General features: G+C 46.0%; 1 protein-coding gene across 6 annotated transcripts in view; it reads right to left on the minus strand.

The window, feature by feature from the left end:
• Positions 1 to 15,788, minus strand: part of LOC144728326 (calmodulin-binding transcription activator 1-like) — a 630,428-nt gene that overhangs the window by 40,955 nt on the left and 573,685 nt on the right. For 5 of the 6 annotated variants that reach the window (XM_078607684.1, XM_078607683.1, XM_078607681.1 and 2 more), the window contains 6 exons: positions 13,830 to 13,908; positions 9,824 to 10,005; positions 5,107 to 5,240; positions 3,369 to 3,907; positions 2,259 to 2,446; positions 291 to 537 (listed from right to left, as the gene is read on the minus strand). In XM_078607684.1, coding sequence (XP_078463810.1) covers positions 291 to 537; positions 2,259 to 2,446; positions 3,369 to 3,907; positions 5,107 to 5,240; positions 9,824 to 10,005; positions 13,830 to 13,908 — 1,369 coding nt within the window. Of the gene's footprint in view, positions 1 to 290; positions 538 to 2,258; positions 2,447 to 3,368; positions 3,908 to 5,106; positions 5,241 to 9,823; positions 10,006 to 13,829; positions 13,909 to 15,788 lie in introns of those variants that run through there. The other variant, XM_078607685.1, reaches the window with a different exon arrangement.

Raw genomic sequence — 15,788 nt, forward strand, 5'->3', positions numbered from 1 at the left:
GTCAAAACACATTTAAAAAATCCCTTGCGATAGCTATACCAGTCGCGCGTCGGTACGATGCACTTTTCATTTGCGTGCGGAAAACGTTCACGTCCGTAAACATTTCGTCGTAAACAAAAGAGAGAAAGGCACAAGATATAAATTATCTGGGTTGACCTCCGGTCAGAATCAGAACCGTGTCTGGCTCTTGCGCTCTCTAACCATGGCAACAACGGCAATAGCGTCAGTGGTAGCACAGCGGCGGCAGCAGCTGTGTCCACGGAGGGCAATGGCAAAATCCGCTCAAACACCTTGTACTTGCGGAAGGCCGTCTGGATGATCTTGGCCGCCTCGTAGAGCTCCCGCTGCTCATGGTCAGAGAGCGTCAGCTGAGAGAACTCGTTCTCCATCTTGCCGTTGGTGGAGGCATTGAGGAAGGCCGACCAGTCGGCCGCGGTGGGGGTCTCCACGCGCTCGAAGGCGATCTCGTTGAGCGGGGAGCTCACAGGGCTCTGGCTGGTGTTGGAGGCGGGCGTCAGCGGTTCATTGTACAGGGATCTGCACAAAAATGACAATGTGCTCGTGTTTTACACTTGGGGAGAAATACAATGAAATCGGAAATTAAATTTGTCAACTGTAAGTAAGCGATTCTGAACATTTGTTATCGGAAACCCTTTTGATCAGAGCACAGGAAAGCTCTTTGCAATAACGCCATTGTAAGTCTGTTGCAAAACTGGTTCAGAACTCAAGCATGGATCCCGGACATCTGCCGCTGGGTAACCGGGTCCAGGTCTTGGGGCCGGAGACACTGGTGAAACTGTGCTGACCGTATTGCTGCACAAGGCTTGTGCTCCGCTGGTATAGCAGCAGATCACCATGGGCAGGGTATCATAGATGGCATCGTTTGGGGTGCATTGAGGCTGGTACTGCACACTGCTTAGGCAAGAAAAATTAGCATTACGGTGGCGCTCACCTCTCGTTTACAACCCATGAACCAGGTAGTAGAAATTATAAATTCCACAGTGGGGTGCAAGTATCTCCAGAGAACAACCACTGTTGACTTCACCACAAAGTGGTAAGACTTTTATGAACTCCGGGGGGATTGATGGGTTGAGTCAATGCACCAACCCGTATTTGAACTCGCAACCTTTCCGATTGCGAGGTGCTGAGCCACCTGGCTAGTTCCTGAAAAATCAGGGCACCAAAACTATTATGTCGGAGGGACTACAATTCCTTTTCCATTTAATCTCTGAAATATTTCACAGTCTTCATCAATGAATTTAATCAAATCATTTTTTTTTGTATTCAAATTTTGGATTTGGACTGCCAGGAACAAGTTGATCCACTTCCCATAGTGATGACACATGACCAATGGTATGCCTGGGTAATTGAGATAAATGACTAGGTGAAGACAGGAACAGAGCTATCATCGCCAAAAGCCGGCTCTCTGGCAATCAAAGCACAACACTCGGCAGTTACTGCCAGTTCACTGTTGCTCTAAAATATAAAATATAACTCAAAATAGAACAAATATTGGAAACTTGCATATAAATAGGAGTCATACATTGAAATGTTTGAATAATCATCACTGAGCAATTAAGAGTACATGCAATGCAGGCTGTGTGCTGTGTGTGTGTGCCAAATGTGTTCAGTGCCAGCTCACAGTGTGTGAGTTGCAGTCAACCTTAATCAACACGGTCATCAAAGGCAATATGGAAAAACGCAGAAGGAAGTGGACTTTTTTCCATATTACTTCACAAATAATAATATAAATTATAACGTTCAATCATAAATTGTGACACAAAGAGAACCAGGGACAGGCAGACTTAGCATTTTAAACATGTATTGTAAAAATGCTCAGGCACAGAGAGCAACAGTTAGGAACTTTTAGAATTGTATGGCTTTATTGTTAATGCCCAAGGTTCAGAAACTCAGATTCTTAGCATTTTTCTGTTATAAGTCATCAGAAATGGCCAAAGCACCAAAATCCAGTCTAAGGCGGCATGAGGAATCTAAGGATTTAGTGTTAATACACAAGGCTCAGACTTTCAACTCAAGGCACTATGAGAATCCTTCGGGTACAATGGAAATGCCCGAGGCACACAAGAGACAAACTAAATCTGCCCCTGGATTCTAAGCATACCTTGATAATGTCTAAAGCTTAAGAGGAGGCACAGTTTACAAGAGCAACAATGCCACAGGAGAGCAGATATTCGCTCAATAAGCTACATAATCCAGCCTAGCCTCTGCCTGTGCTGCAGACTAAAGCCAGCTGTCACCTGTGCTGGGATAGGTTGGGCAGGTGGTCGACGTCCCCTAGGTAGCCAGCGAGCCAGGCCATGGTTTGGTTGATGGCGTGGTTTCCCTGCCTTTCTCGGAGGGGGGAGTCCATGGGTGTGAAGTTCTCCTGCTTGATCCTCTCCGGAGTGGCCTGTATTATTTGCTCGGCCAGCGTTATCATGTCCACCTGCGAGGGCACAGTGTGCAATTGCCTTGAGAGTACATTTTTAACACGGCGGCATTAATTATATCGAAGTGCACGTGTAACTTGCTATTCTTCCTCTGAAGGCTCCATAGGGTGCTGGTTGTGTAGCAAAATTGTATCCATTACTTCTTAAGTTTAAGAGCATTCACAGACCTAACATGTTTCAAAGCTCCTATTGTCATGCCACTGAATGTAATTAAATCAATCAATGAGACACTGAGCGAACCCCAAGCAGCGTCACATTTGGAAGGCAATCTCATGGCGGGATGCGTTGTTACTCAGCCGATGATGGGCATCTCCTGTTTGAACCGTAGCTGAAAGAACGAATCTTAACACACTCGTAATTGACGCTGCCCTCGAGAGGCAATAATAACCATCAATGTTTTGGAAAATTATGAATTATCCCTCTGCTATAAAAGGACCGCTGTCCAGAATGTCGTCTGTCGTATATAATGCTTCCAATTTATGCCAGTGTTAATAACGACTATGTTGTTGTTATTTGTGCAGCACTGTAATGTACCACTTGGGGGGGAGGGGGGGAGGTGGTAGAGCGGTTAGCGCGAAGCGCCACAAACCCGACAACCTGAGTTTGTTTCCCGCTCATGACCAATAAAACAATGCTACTTGGGAGATAAAGGCAGCTGGGCATGGTGCCGGCCACCCATGCCCTCGTGTGACGTGCTGACCTTAAGGCTATACGGGGGGGGGGGGGGGGGGTGGTAATTTTAGTTTTTTGTACCACTGGAAAAGCAACAAAGCAGTGGAATCGCTAAAAAGTAACCAAAGCAATCAAACGCCGGTGTACGCGGTGTACACATGTTCTAAACAAACGAGTTTAAACAACACACGTCCAAGCAAGCCGGCGCTGGGCTCTCATCACAACCGCACAGCAGCCGAGTCGTACCTGGAGCACCTCCATGGCCGGGAGGTATGCCTCGTTCTCTAGGTTCTCGCTGTAGGACAGCAGCTCGGCCTCCGCCATCTCCCTCTCCGCCGCCTCCCGCTGGGCCGAACCGCGCTCCAGCTCTCGCGCGGCGCTCGCGGGTGCCATGGGGAACAGGAAGACGGGCGCCTGCGCCTGGGCGCTCGTGTCGGACGACACCTCCATCTCCTCGTCCCGCTGCGATGGGGCGCCGGACGGCCGACTCGCGAAGCCGCCGGTGGTGGCGGCGGCAGTGGCGCCGTTGGCGGGCAGCGGGGTGGCGCTCACCGCAAAGACGCCCGCGGTCGGAGGGCCGCTTCGGTCGGTGGCGAAGGGCAGGGGGTCGCTGCGGCTCGACGGGAAGGCGGGGATTGGGGAGACGAAGGCCTGCGAGGTGGCCACGTCGGGGCTGGGCAGCGGGGAGTCCTGCTCGGGGGAACCGTGGGACGAGTGTGTAGAGAGTGGGCTCCGCGTGTCCGAGATTGTCGGTGATGACACCGAGCTGCTGAGCACGCTCAGGCCTGAGGGCGAGTCACGAGCGAGAAAGGCCGGCGGTGAGTTTGCGCCACAGTGCTATACTTGCGAAGTGCACCCCAGAGTTTTCATGGAGTGCTCTTGTCAATATCATTTGGTAACCCAGCAGCATTTGTTGTTTTAACAAGCGTGAGTCTGCTGATGAGACTGAGAATGTCAAAACCGATCGAGCGTTTTCTTTTGCTGAAATAAAATCCTGCTTGGATAATTTTGGTCTGAAGCACTAATAGGCTGATGGACTTTAAATGTGATGTTCAAGACCAACTTTACCAAACTACTGGCATATTTCCTCATGCATTTTCATTATTCCCCCCCATGGAATTAATATATTATTTAAACTAAGCAAACCCATTATTAAAACGTGCTGTTTTTACTTCACTGCAAAAAAACACAATAAAAAAAGCTAATCTAGCCGAGTAGAATGGCCTTCATATATATCAAATATATATGATTTTACTCACCACACAAAAAACGTAACACAACAAGAAACATCAATGAAAATATCAATAGTAATTCTATGAAGCTAAAAACATGTGTGGCATCGTTATTGCAAACGGACGTCCAAGTGAAGCCAATGAAATACAAAGGTGGTTGATTGGTGTGGCTCAGAGGACTTGAAGCCCACGTCCAAAACAATTGAGGAAATACTACAAAGGTCACAAGGTACGGCCCCCCAGGCAACACTCAAGGCTTCTCGTCCACGACAAGTGCATCGCTCTTAGTCACGTGAGACGTGACATCACACGCAGGAGTGAGTCAATTTCCTTCATCGCTAATAGCCCTCCCACTCGACTCTGTTCTCACCAGGTCATTGAACATTGTGAATGCGATGGCCGCACATCTTAAGAGAGGAGAGTGCTGAAATAATTTAATATGGGAGAGCGTGGCAAAATAACACCCACGTGCCTGACGCAACAGTGGAAGTTAATGGATAAACTAAGAGCTAGTAAATACAAAAGATGACATAGCTATGAGGAATAATCTAGCATTTTCTTTTTGTAAAAAAACAACAACTCATATATAAAGTATTAACGATAAAAAAAACTGCGTGTATTTTTACACCGTAAACTTTTTGAGCCACCCATGCGATGATGAACGTGACACTGAGGCATCACGCGAATCAGCTCGAAAGCAAACGGGGGCAGAAAGAAGCGAATGGGTAGGGGCTCCGAGCGAGCAGACTTACCCGTGTCTGGGCTCGTCGACAGCTGAGAGAAAGAGGGAGACGGCACCCCAAGGGAGTCCTGAGTGCTGGTGCCCGTGCTCCAGACTGTGGAGCCACTGTCCCCACGCCCAGGGGCCTCCACCCTGTGCGGTGGCCTGCAGAGACAACACACGCCACGCGAAGATAAATAGGTCCCCACGTGTAGCCTTAAACAGACTGTTGGGGAAAGTACCATTAGCGAGCAGCACCTATGAAGGCTGACACTGTGGCACATGAGAGGATGGGTGACCAGCACCACGCCCGGCCGCCTTTATATCCCCAGTGGCGATGTTTAGACATTGCCACCAGGTACTCATTTGAGGCCGAGTCAGCCTAGGGGAGGCCAAGGGCCGGTTCAGATAATCGTCACTGGTGTTGGCTGTGCCACCGCTCCCCACCTGCAAGTGCCCCACACACACCTATGAGTGACACACCATCTGTGGGCACCAAGGTCACCCTGTGGCATGTGAAGGTTTGCCAGCCAATAGACTGGCCACCCTTATCTTGCCTGCTGTTGTGTGTTAACCCGAAACCTGAGTTTCCCTGAGTTTTGTTGTCACGAGGACATGGGGATACAAGCTACCGATGAGGTTTCTGGAAATCGGTACTTTTTGGAGTTTGCAGAGATGTTACTTATGCATACAATCAAGAAAACATATTTATATGACAGTGAATATTTTATCGCATGGAGTCAAGAGCAACTCAAATGTATGTTTGGTTGGCAAAAAAACATCGGCACTTAAACTGCCTTAGCTCATACACTTACCTTAATGTGAAAAATGATTGCCATCTGCTGCTGTTGCTGTTTAGATGCATCCCTTCTGATTTCCCATCGGAGCTATGGAACGCCCCTGTTTCCATTTGCCCATTACGATTATTATTATTAGGGTATGTGTTCATCTCTGTGATAAAATCCTTCTCCATGTTCATTGAATTCTCTCTATGGAGCTCAAAGGTAACCCCTGATAAGACTTTCTTGCACAATGTCCTCTCGGTTATATAAAAATAATTGACCAGATCCATGGTGCATTTTTTTCAGCATCAGTGAAATAAAACAATACACGAAACTACAAGCAGTGTTCTCTTGTTAAATATGTGTCCATTGAAAGTATTGCCACGTCCAATAATGAAAGATATCAATCACTACCTTAGGTTGGTTTCGTCAAGCATTTTAGGTCAAGAGTAATATGTGTGTGTGTCGTTATTCAAGCTTCAATTAGAAGCATATAATCGGAACTATATGCTTCTAATCCGACAAGCAAGATGACATGGGTTCTCAAGTAGAGCTGTACAGACGTATCTCTATTGTCAATCCTCTGCTTGACATGGGCATCCCCAAGTCATGCGGGTCGGCGGGGGGGGGGGGTCACTTGACCATACTTCACCACGTTGGTAAGTGCAGGTTGGTGAAGGCAGGGTTTATAGACGTGGCACCACAGAATTACAATACAGCGGTGGATTTTGCTTCACTGCTGTCTGCCGCGCAATAGCTGAGCCCCCACAGCCGTGGCCTATAACGCCTATTATGCACAGCACCTATCCAAACAATAACCTGCCCGAGCTTCTCTAGATCTGATGAGGAAATCAGGTGCATAGCCCCCCCGCCACCCACCCCCAGATAATTAAAGACGATGCCACCATTGTTACGATCTCACGCTCTTATACCTTGACGCCCTGCTCTACTTTTGTGATTGGTCCGAGAAAATTCACCGCAGATTTTCAGTAAGATTATTGAGCCGCAGTGGTGATGTTGACTCAACAAGGTGGATCTTGGCAAGCCATTAATGAAAGATAAAGTTTTTTTTATTTTAAACATAAATTTTACCAAAATAGCAACGGATTTCTTTTCCCCATTCAAAGAGCACTATTGTTCACAGTGCGATTTACAACCCCACATAAAGGGCTGTGATGAAACCGGTATAGATCCAATCAATTGCTGATGTCTTTTTTTTTATAAACATGATTTATCTACAACCAGCAATGGCTTTAAAAGCTGTCAAGGATTTTCATGTTTTCAGAAAATGAAACCCGACAGCAAACACTTACGAAATATTTTTGACAATGTATGCAATTCTTAATATAAGTGATGCAAACGAATAACTTTATAATAGAAAGGTGAAGCGATAAACAATTGTGATTAGGCGTTTGTTGTGGCACCGGTGACAACTGAACAAGTACACCCGATTAATACCGCATATGGTTTCAATCTCCTCCATCAATGTAGACATTAAACATAAGCCAATAAATGCAGTGCGATTGTGGCCATGCAACTCATACTATGTATGTGTAGTGATATAGAATGGATCACTACAGCGCGTAGCTCTAATTACAGTAGAATGAGGAAATATGGGCGTAGAGGCGAGCACACCATGCAGTACCACACAGTGGGTCGCTAGCGTGCGTGGCACTGGGTGCTAGCCGAGAGAGGCTGATGAGTCCTACCGACAGAGTAGGGGATAGCAGGCACTCCGCCAGCACAGCGAGTGAATGCCATGTAATTGGTCACGAGGGAGCGTGGTGCGGGCTGCTGGCAGAAGGGGGCACATGAGGACGAGTCACCCCGGCCTCGAGTGAAACACGCGATGGGCCGGGGTGAGGAATGTGGGGGCAAAGGTGATCGAGGGGACACGGGAAGTGTAGTCGGGAATCTTCTGGAGAGAGTTCCTGAAGGGGACGTGGTTAAGGGTGGAGCCGGGCAGGTGGCACGTGCAAGGTGGCCTGGAACCTTCGGGAATGTTCCCGAAGGGGGCGCGCCGAGGGCAGAGCTAGGCCGCGCCGAGAGAGATAAAAGGGAAGCCCCGATCAAAGATCGGGGTTCTCTGCAGGTGCTATGCCTTCGTCTTCCTGTCTCCGTTCCCAACGTCGTGGGTCAGACAGCACGTTGGCTACTCTGACCCGTTTATAGTTATCCCGTGTGTAACGGTGTGTAAGAGATAGGCATATTGTAGTCCCCGTGTGTAACGGTGTTATATAGTCTAGAATAAACGTTGTTGCCTCCTAACTAGTGTCTCCAAAGTGATTCACTACATATGTATGTACGTACGTTGAACGTCTTTCGCAACGTATGTCGCCATCAATGCTAATCGGAGGTGCGGGGGAAGAAGAACAAACTAAACACACAAAAAGAAAACCTAAGAGTATGAGTACACAAAAAGCAGTTCTAGAGAAATTCTTTTCAATCTACGTTTAAAAGTGCATAGCCCCAGTGGCTTTCTATATCGGAAGAAAGAGCGTTTCAGATGGCTGCAGAAGCACATCTGAAAGCGTGCAATGCAGTGACTATCTTTATTCGATGGCCAGCGAAAAGTCACCCCTGCAAGGATGCTGGTTTATGTTCCCTGATTAGATCAGCAAGGTATTTCGGTTGATTCGTGGCAAGCACTTCGTGTGACATGAGTGTGACCTTAAACTACGCACTATATAAGTAAACTGCTGTAGTCTACGCTCCGTCAAAGGACGAGGGAAAAGTTAAACTCTTTTTCCTGATGCCTTATCGTTAGGATGGAGCAGACCTCGACATTGGCATTTGGCCTCCTGAACCTATTGCCATCACACGAAAGAGCAGGCAAACGACGCTGCGTGTGGTTCATGGTTTGAAAGGACAAATGCGTGAGAAAAATGTACACCACAGGGAAAGCCATCTCACATTTATTATTTGCTAGCATGAAAGCCACAAGGCTTGTGGTGAGGTGACTGTGCCAACTTGTGTGCCAGAGCCCAGCCCACGAAACAAATTTGTTCGTCAAGTTATGACCGGTATATCCTGTTCTCCCCACTCATTATTTACACACTGGGCTCCAAGCCAGATGGTAGTCCTTTATAATTTCTCGGAATCCCAGCAGACTCCTAGGGAACATGAAGAGTGCTAGTTTGCATTCAAGCTTCATTGGCATCATTCAAAGCAATTGAAATGTTCACACTGGTATAAAATCTTGAGGGTCTCCTCAGTAGTACTGGTAAAAGTCATTAATCTTGGCTCTCGCAGGGGTGCCACGGTGACACGAGGTCGTGGGTTCGCCTATATATTTGGAGTTTGCATGTTCTTACTCCCCATCGTGGCATGGATTTTTCTCCGGGTCCACCGGTCTTTTCCCTCCATATTTAGAAACACGCGTTTAGAGTATTTGGCTGCTATAAATTCCCACTTGATAAGCCACTTTGTTGAGCTATCATTTGTGGCCAGGTCGTTTCTGGAAAAAGAGCGAAATAGTTCAGTGGGGACTTACCTTGTAAAATAAAAAAAAAATTGTTATATGGCTGCAGTGCACATTTACAAATAGTAGCATATGATCGACTATTGTACTCTACACACATCTAAGCTGTGCACTACCACATTTTGCTGTTGTGTATGCGTTTCTGCTGTGGTGTGATGGTTAGCACACAGGACTTGCAATCCAGATGTTTTTGGATCACTCTCATAAATTATCCCCCCCCACCTATGCCCACCCAGCAGTTTAAGCAGGTAACACCACAGCCAGTCGATCGGCAGGTCACGTGTGGTGGGCTAATTGGGGGATAGTCTAACCTCTGACTAGCATGGAAGAGTAGGCCAAATCCCCTCCAGAGGGGCACTAAGGGTCTTGCCTCCAGTGGAGGCCCTTCCGCCAGCAGTGCAGCGAGTGAGTATTTGCAGGGCCGCCTCTTAGCCTTTTCCGGTAGCGCACGGGTTACGCTAAAGCCCCCCGTGCTTGGCCCTTACCTGGCGTCCACCCCCTGCTGCCTCTGCAGCTCGTCGAGACACGCGGCCAGACGGACGTGTCCGCGTGCGTGAGCCACGCTCAGGGGCAGGCGGCCCAGCGAGTCCGGGATGGAGAGGGCCCGGCTGTTCCATTGGTACAGCACCACCGCCGCGTCGACGTGGCCCAAGGCGCACGCCCACATCTGCGCGGAAAGACACGGCGGCGTCACGCAAACGACTTTCACATCGTGCCCATTCCGACAGACGCTTGTCTTGTGAAGGGCATCGTGGACATTGGCAAGCATGCGGGAATAAAATCTCCCGTTTTGTGTGGGGTACACGCGTGCAGAATGTCTACGCGGTGGTCAGCAGAGGGCAGCGCAGAAAAAAAATCCGTGTTGTACTGTACTATGCCCCCACGTCTATGCGTCTCGCCTTCACCAATCCACGCTGATTATGGTGAAGGGGGTTTGCTTATATGTATGTATGAATGTTGAACTTCTTTCGCACCATACAGTCAACCGTGCCAATTGGAGATGCGGGCAAAGGACAACAAACTAACACAAAAAGCAGTTCTAAAGAAATTAGTTTGTCAATCTTCCTAACATCGGAAGGAAAAGCGTTCCAGACGGCCGCAAAAGCACATGGTGGTCACCAACATGCTCCGCTATTATACCTGAGCCGGAGTGTGCCGGTGAGCACCTATGGAAACTAGGTTTGATGTAAGTGCTAAAATATAGTTAGACGTGTGCATGAACACCTGTAGGACAGGAGCACCATTCAACTAGTTGTCTTTGACAACAATGATTAATATAAACCTGTAACATAAAACCACACCAACACACGAGTCATTCCATTGCTCATGTTGGAATGTGACAATAAAGTGGACATGCTGATATTGCAACAGCCTGTTGATGACGTTCAGATAACAATCAAATGCCATTTCATCACAAAGAGGAAGTGAACGCTGCGTTGGTATGACTGCCATGCCATCACTAAGCAGAATTCCTTTACTTGCCCGCACAAAAAAAAGACAAAGATCTGCCTCATAACCTTAACACACTGTTGGAGCAAGTGCTGTTAGCGAACAGCACATATGAAGGCAAGCACGGTACCCGGTGGGGTGGGTGGCCAGTACCACACCTCGCCGCCTTTGTCTCCCTAGTAGCCATGTTTACACATTGCACCACGTACTCATTGGAGGCTAAGTCATCCGAGGGGAAGCCCAGGATCGGTTCAGATAATCGTCACTGGCAGTGGCTGCGAGTGGGAATCAAACTCGGGGTCCCGGGTTCGCAGCGCAGCACGCTAACTTCGACACTGCCGCTCCCCACATGTGTGCGCACACATACACACGCATCGCGTGTGAAGACGGAATTATTTTACAAAATCAGTGCCGCTGGGAAGTTCCTTTTCAAGAGCTTAACAGAAACACCTCTATCCGCACTGAGCCAGATTTTGGCCACCATGACGTGAGAAAAAGTTTTCGAAGTAGCCTGGATTGACTCAGAGGAATGATTCTAAATTTAAATAATGCTAGATAGAGATTACTACAATAGCTACACAAACTCAACAATGTAATACTGTGCAGATGCAAAACGCACGTTCGATTATTAGGGTTCCTACGACTCAAGGGACCATGGCGTGTGAACATTGGACGCCTTGGGTTAAGGTTATATTTGAATTGCACCCACTTCAATTGGCACATGCTAATGAACAAAACACATGATTGAACTTTCCATGAAATACTATATTGTATTTTTCAAGTACCTCGATGATCCGATGAAAAAGGAAACGTTTGAGTTAAGGACTGGGCGTACTGGTTTGTCAAGATGCTGGCAATTTTATGTATGTATGTTGAACTTCTTACGCACCGTACGTAGCCAACCATGCTAATCAGAGGTGCGGGGTAAGGACAACAAACTAAAATACAAAAATCAGTTCTCAAGAAACGAGTTTTCCATCTAGACGATTTAAAAGTGCATAGCTCCAGTGTTTTTCTAACATCGGAAGGAAGAGGCATTCCAGACGGCCGCAAAAGCACATCTGAAAGTGCGGCGATGCAGTGACCGTCTTGGGAAACATGACAGCTAAAAACAAAATAAATAAGTACCTCCTATCTCCCCAACAACCCTCCAAAAAACAACCCATGCTTGCCCACGAGCCAAATACTTATCCACTAACTCCCTCACTCCACACACGAGCAATGTCGAATTTTTCACGGTCCAGGATGCAGAGTCAAATCAAGAATATAATTTTTACTGTCTCGTTTGCATCTTCTATATATGTCTATCTGTCCTGTTTGTAGAATTCTATTTGGTCCATGAGCTCAAATTAAAACATGATCATTTCGTTTCCACATAGCAGGCACAAATAGCAAACCATAATTTTTCACAAGTATGATGTGACGCACGCATTGTCTGACATCGTGCTGCTCGCAGCAGACATCGCAGCTGTCGCGATTTTTACCTGAAGACGGGCGCTTGTGTTGCGTTCGAAACGTCGTGATTTATTTTATATTTCGATTTAAAGCTTTCGTGACTGCAGGGATTCATCTTCTTGGTTTTTTTCGGTAAAGTCACGTAGAAGGGAAATAATAAAATAATAAAAATAAAACATAATAAATAATTCTCACGACGTTTCGGCCACAACGCAAGCAGCCGTCCTCAGGTGAAGAACAGGTCTGTCGGAAAGACAGCGTCTGAATGAAACACCACCAGGCTTGGAGCGTATATTATTTCTACCTACGTGACTTTACCGAAAGATGGAACCGTCACAGCTTGTGTTGCCTCCGAAACGTCGTGATTTTTATTTTATTTTACTTTTATTAATTTTAATGTTTTACCTACGTGACTTTACCGAAAAAACCTAAGAATATGAATTCCTTGCAGTCACGAAAGCTTCAAATCTAGAATTTACCGAAAGAACCAAAGAGTAGTGAAAGTGTGGCATCACTTTAAGTTAGACAAAGACAAACATTCCCTGTTTAGCCGACACAGAGGCTGTTGGGGCAAGTGCTGTTAGCGAGCACCTATGAAGGCCGGCACAGGGCATGAGGGCGGTGGTGTGGCTATTAACCATGGGACCTACCAGATCCACGCACTGTCCTATTTTATGTATGCCTATTTTGCTTTTTTTAATTTTACTTAACGTAAAGTGGAGTAGCTTCCTATTCCCTCCAATTTTTCCAGGGAAAAAAGGAGTCGCGTGGCTACTTACATCTTTTTATCCACATTTATTTTCAAATGGCAATGCACTTTGATCAGTATAGGGCTGCACCTGCTATGATGAAAAACTGCACTCGTCAACATAGACACACAAAGAGAAAAGATCCCCGTATAGTCTTAACGGACTGTTTGGGGGGCTTGTGCTGCTAGCGAGGCACCTATGAAGGCCAGCACAGTGAATGAGTGGGGTGGCGTGCCTTTAGGTTATACAGAGTTCAACAGACAACATGACACAATGGGGGTTTTAAATGTCGATTGTATGTCGTTAGTCGATCAATATAACCAACAACAACACACAGCCTCACAAATCTGCTCTGCTTCAACAAGGACAAAACATTGTCTTCTCCAAGAATAAAAAAAAATACTTCCATGTCTCAATGCTCATTTAATCTGCTCGCTTGTACACACAAACCTTAGGGCAAGAAAATAAACCCTATAAATGGCATTGTATTCGTAGCATTGCACCAAGTGCTATTTGGGCGTTTAGTGCTATTTGCTATAAATGTCTTCATTTTACTGCGTATATGCTGCATGCACGGTGCTACAATATAAATATATGGGTATTTACTCAGGAGTGATTCATACAAGTTAACTTTGATAACGTAACATTTTATTCATACACTGTTAACACTCTCTCTACAGAATTGGCTAGGTTGATACATCTCATTCTAGGGCTTGTTCCCTGCCAGAATACGGGCAACCCCAGCTACGTACAATAATTGAATAGCCTCGATCATTAATCGATTGCAACGGCATGAGTGACGGTTGAGTGCAACAACGAAACAACAAAATTCACACACCAGGGGAGTGCAGGAGAAATGGTCGACGTTGAGAGGATCCACTTCGAATTCCAGGTCGATGCTCTCCGTGTGGTGGGACCTGGACAAAGGAAGCAGCACGTTCTCGGATGAAGAGTCCACTGCGTTGGCGTGAACGGTAGACACATTTTACATTGTCAAAACAAGTGGGGCAGCTTCTGCCCAAAAGAATGCGTGTGCCAAGAAAGAGCGATGCTGCTCTCGGTCAATGCACCCGTCCCAGAGGATAACTTTTCATGGACTATTACGGCAACAAACGCTGTAACTCAGCGGAGGGATGTTATTTCACGGCGGTACATTTACAATTAGGTTCACAAGAGAGTCAGTCATATCTAAAAGGGACTCAAATCATGTTTGTTGTGCGTTATAGATTGATTCCTTTTTAACTTCTTAATGCACGATGTATTTTTTTTACAACTGGCTTTAATGGCGATGAGCAATGACGCGCCAGTGCCAAAGTGCGCATTAGCCATCACGTATACAATAAATCTGACACGTTCAGTCCACAAACAGCACCGGCACAAATAAGGAACGGTGATCATTTTGAAGAGACAGTTGCTTACATGGCAATGCTCTTTAACCGGCACATTTCGCCGTTTGCAGGACACGCGTATAATTTGTTGGCACAGCTTGTCACAAGTGTTTCACTGAAGCCCACCGTGTGTTGGTGCAAAGGGACTACAGCTGTATGACTTGTGAAAATAATGTGTTCGTATTGTAAACCTCTAGCGCCGTACCCACTTCATCACAGTCATTAAAGTAAAAGATGACCCCTGATGTTTGATTTTGAGTACCAGCACAAGTGAATTTGCAGGGTTTATAATGGGTGCAGAGGTTGAAAATGTTTGCCTTTTGTATTACAAAGACAGATTTTTCGCAAAGTTCGTGGACTGAAAATAATTGTAACGCATCGAAGGCATTTTCCAACACCAGGATTTTATTTATGAGCTCGTGTTTTGAACTTTACACGCATGTTGTGAAATTGTGCACAGCCGATAATTAAGTGCCTTTCTCTAAGACAGGCTTCGTCTACTCTATCTGTTCTTACTGAAGATGGCCAGGCGGCAGAAACGGAAAGATGAATCTTTCCTCTCCAGTGACGGTATTAAAAGAAAACCTGTTAGTTTTAATTAGCCACTAAGTTTAGACATTTCCAATACAAATTCTGAAAATTATTTTAATATTTGCTGTTAAAGTTTAGTTCTCAGAATATGATCATCTATATTTGAGGAAACATTTATAGAACTTTCAATAAAATGTACGACAATTAATTTAAGATGCAAGGGCCAAATTTCATGTAAAGGCCACTTTACAGATTGCAATCTCTTCCCATTCCTTCTTTGTAAAGGGGCACTCAACTAAAATAAATGGCAATTAGTTCCTGTGCTTGCCCACGACTCTGACTGGGGCTTTGTATTTAGTTCGTAAAGGGGAATTTGGCCTTTTTTACATTTTCAGGAACACAGCCTTAACCCTTCTTGACAGCTATGGGGTCTATTCATGAAACACAACACCTATCACTCTGCAGCTTTTACGACAATCTCAGGATTACATGTGTTACCGACACTGCAACTATATCCGTGTTTGAAATTTGCTGTTGGTTAAGCGAGCTTTGCATGTTATTTTTGTGGGTTCTTAGCACCACAGGCGACGATAAAGGCGTGGCCCATCCCTAGGTATTTATCTGAAAGGAGAGCGAGGACGATATTACGGTGGTGAACGATTGGGGGGAAAGAAACACGTTCATACCTTTGACTTAAAACTATTGTGACTGCAGGAATTCATATTCTTTGGATCTTTCGGTAAAGTCACGTAGATAGGAAAAATAATAAAAACCACGATGTTTCAATTGGAATGTGACTTTACCGAAAGAACCAAAGAACATTCATACCTATCAATCCATACGGTTTACCCGTATTTCTGTTCAGATAAATTTAGTTT

Source organism: Lampetra planeri, chromosome 28 (assembly GCF_965212315.1).
Source record: "Lampetra planeri chromosome 28, kcLamPlan1.2.h2, whole genome shotgun sequence".
Classification (NCBI taxonomy): domain Eukaryota; kingdom Metazoa; phylum Chordata; class Hyperoartia; order Petromyzontiformes; family Petromyzontidae; genus Lampetra; species Lampetra planeri.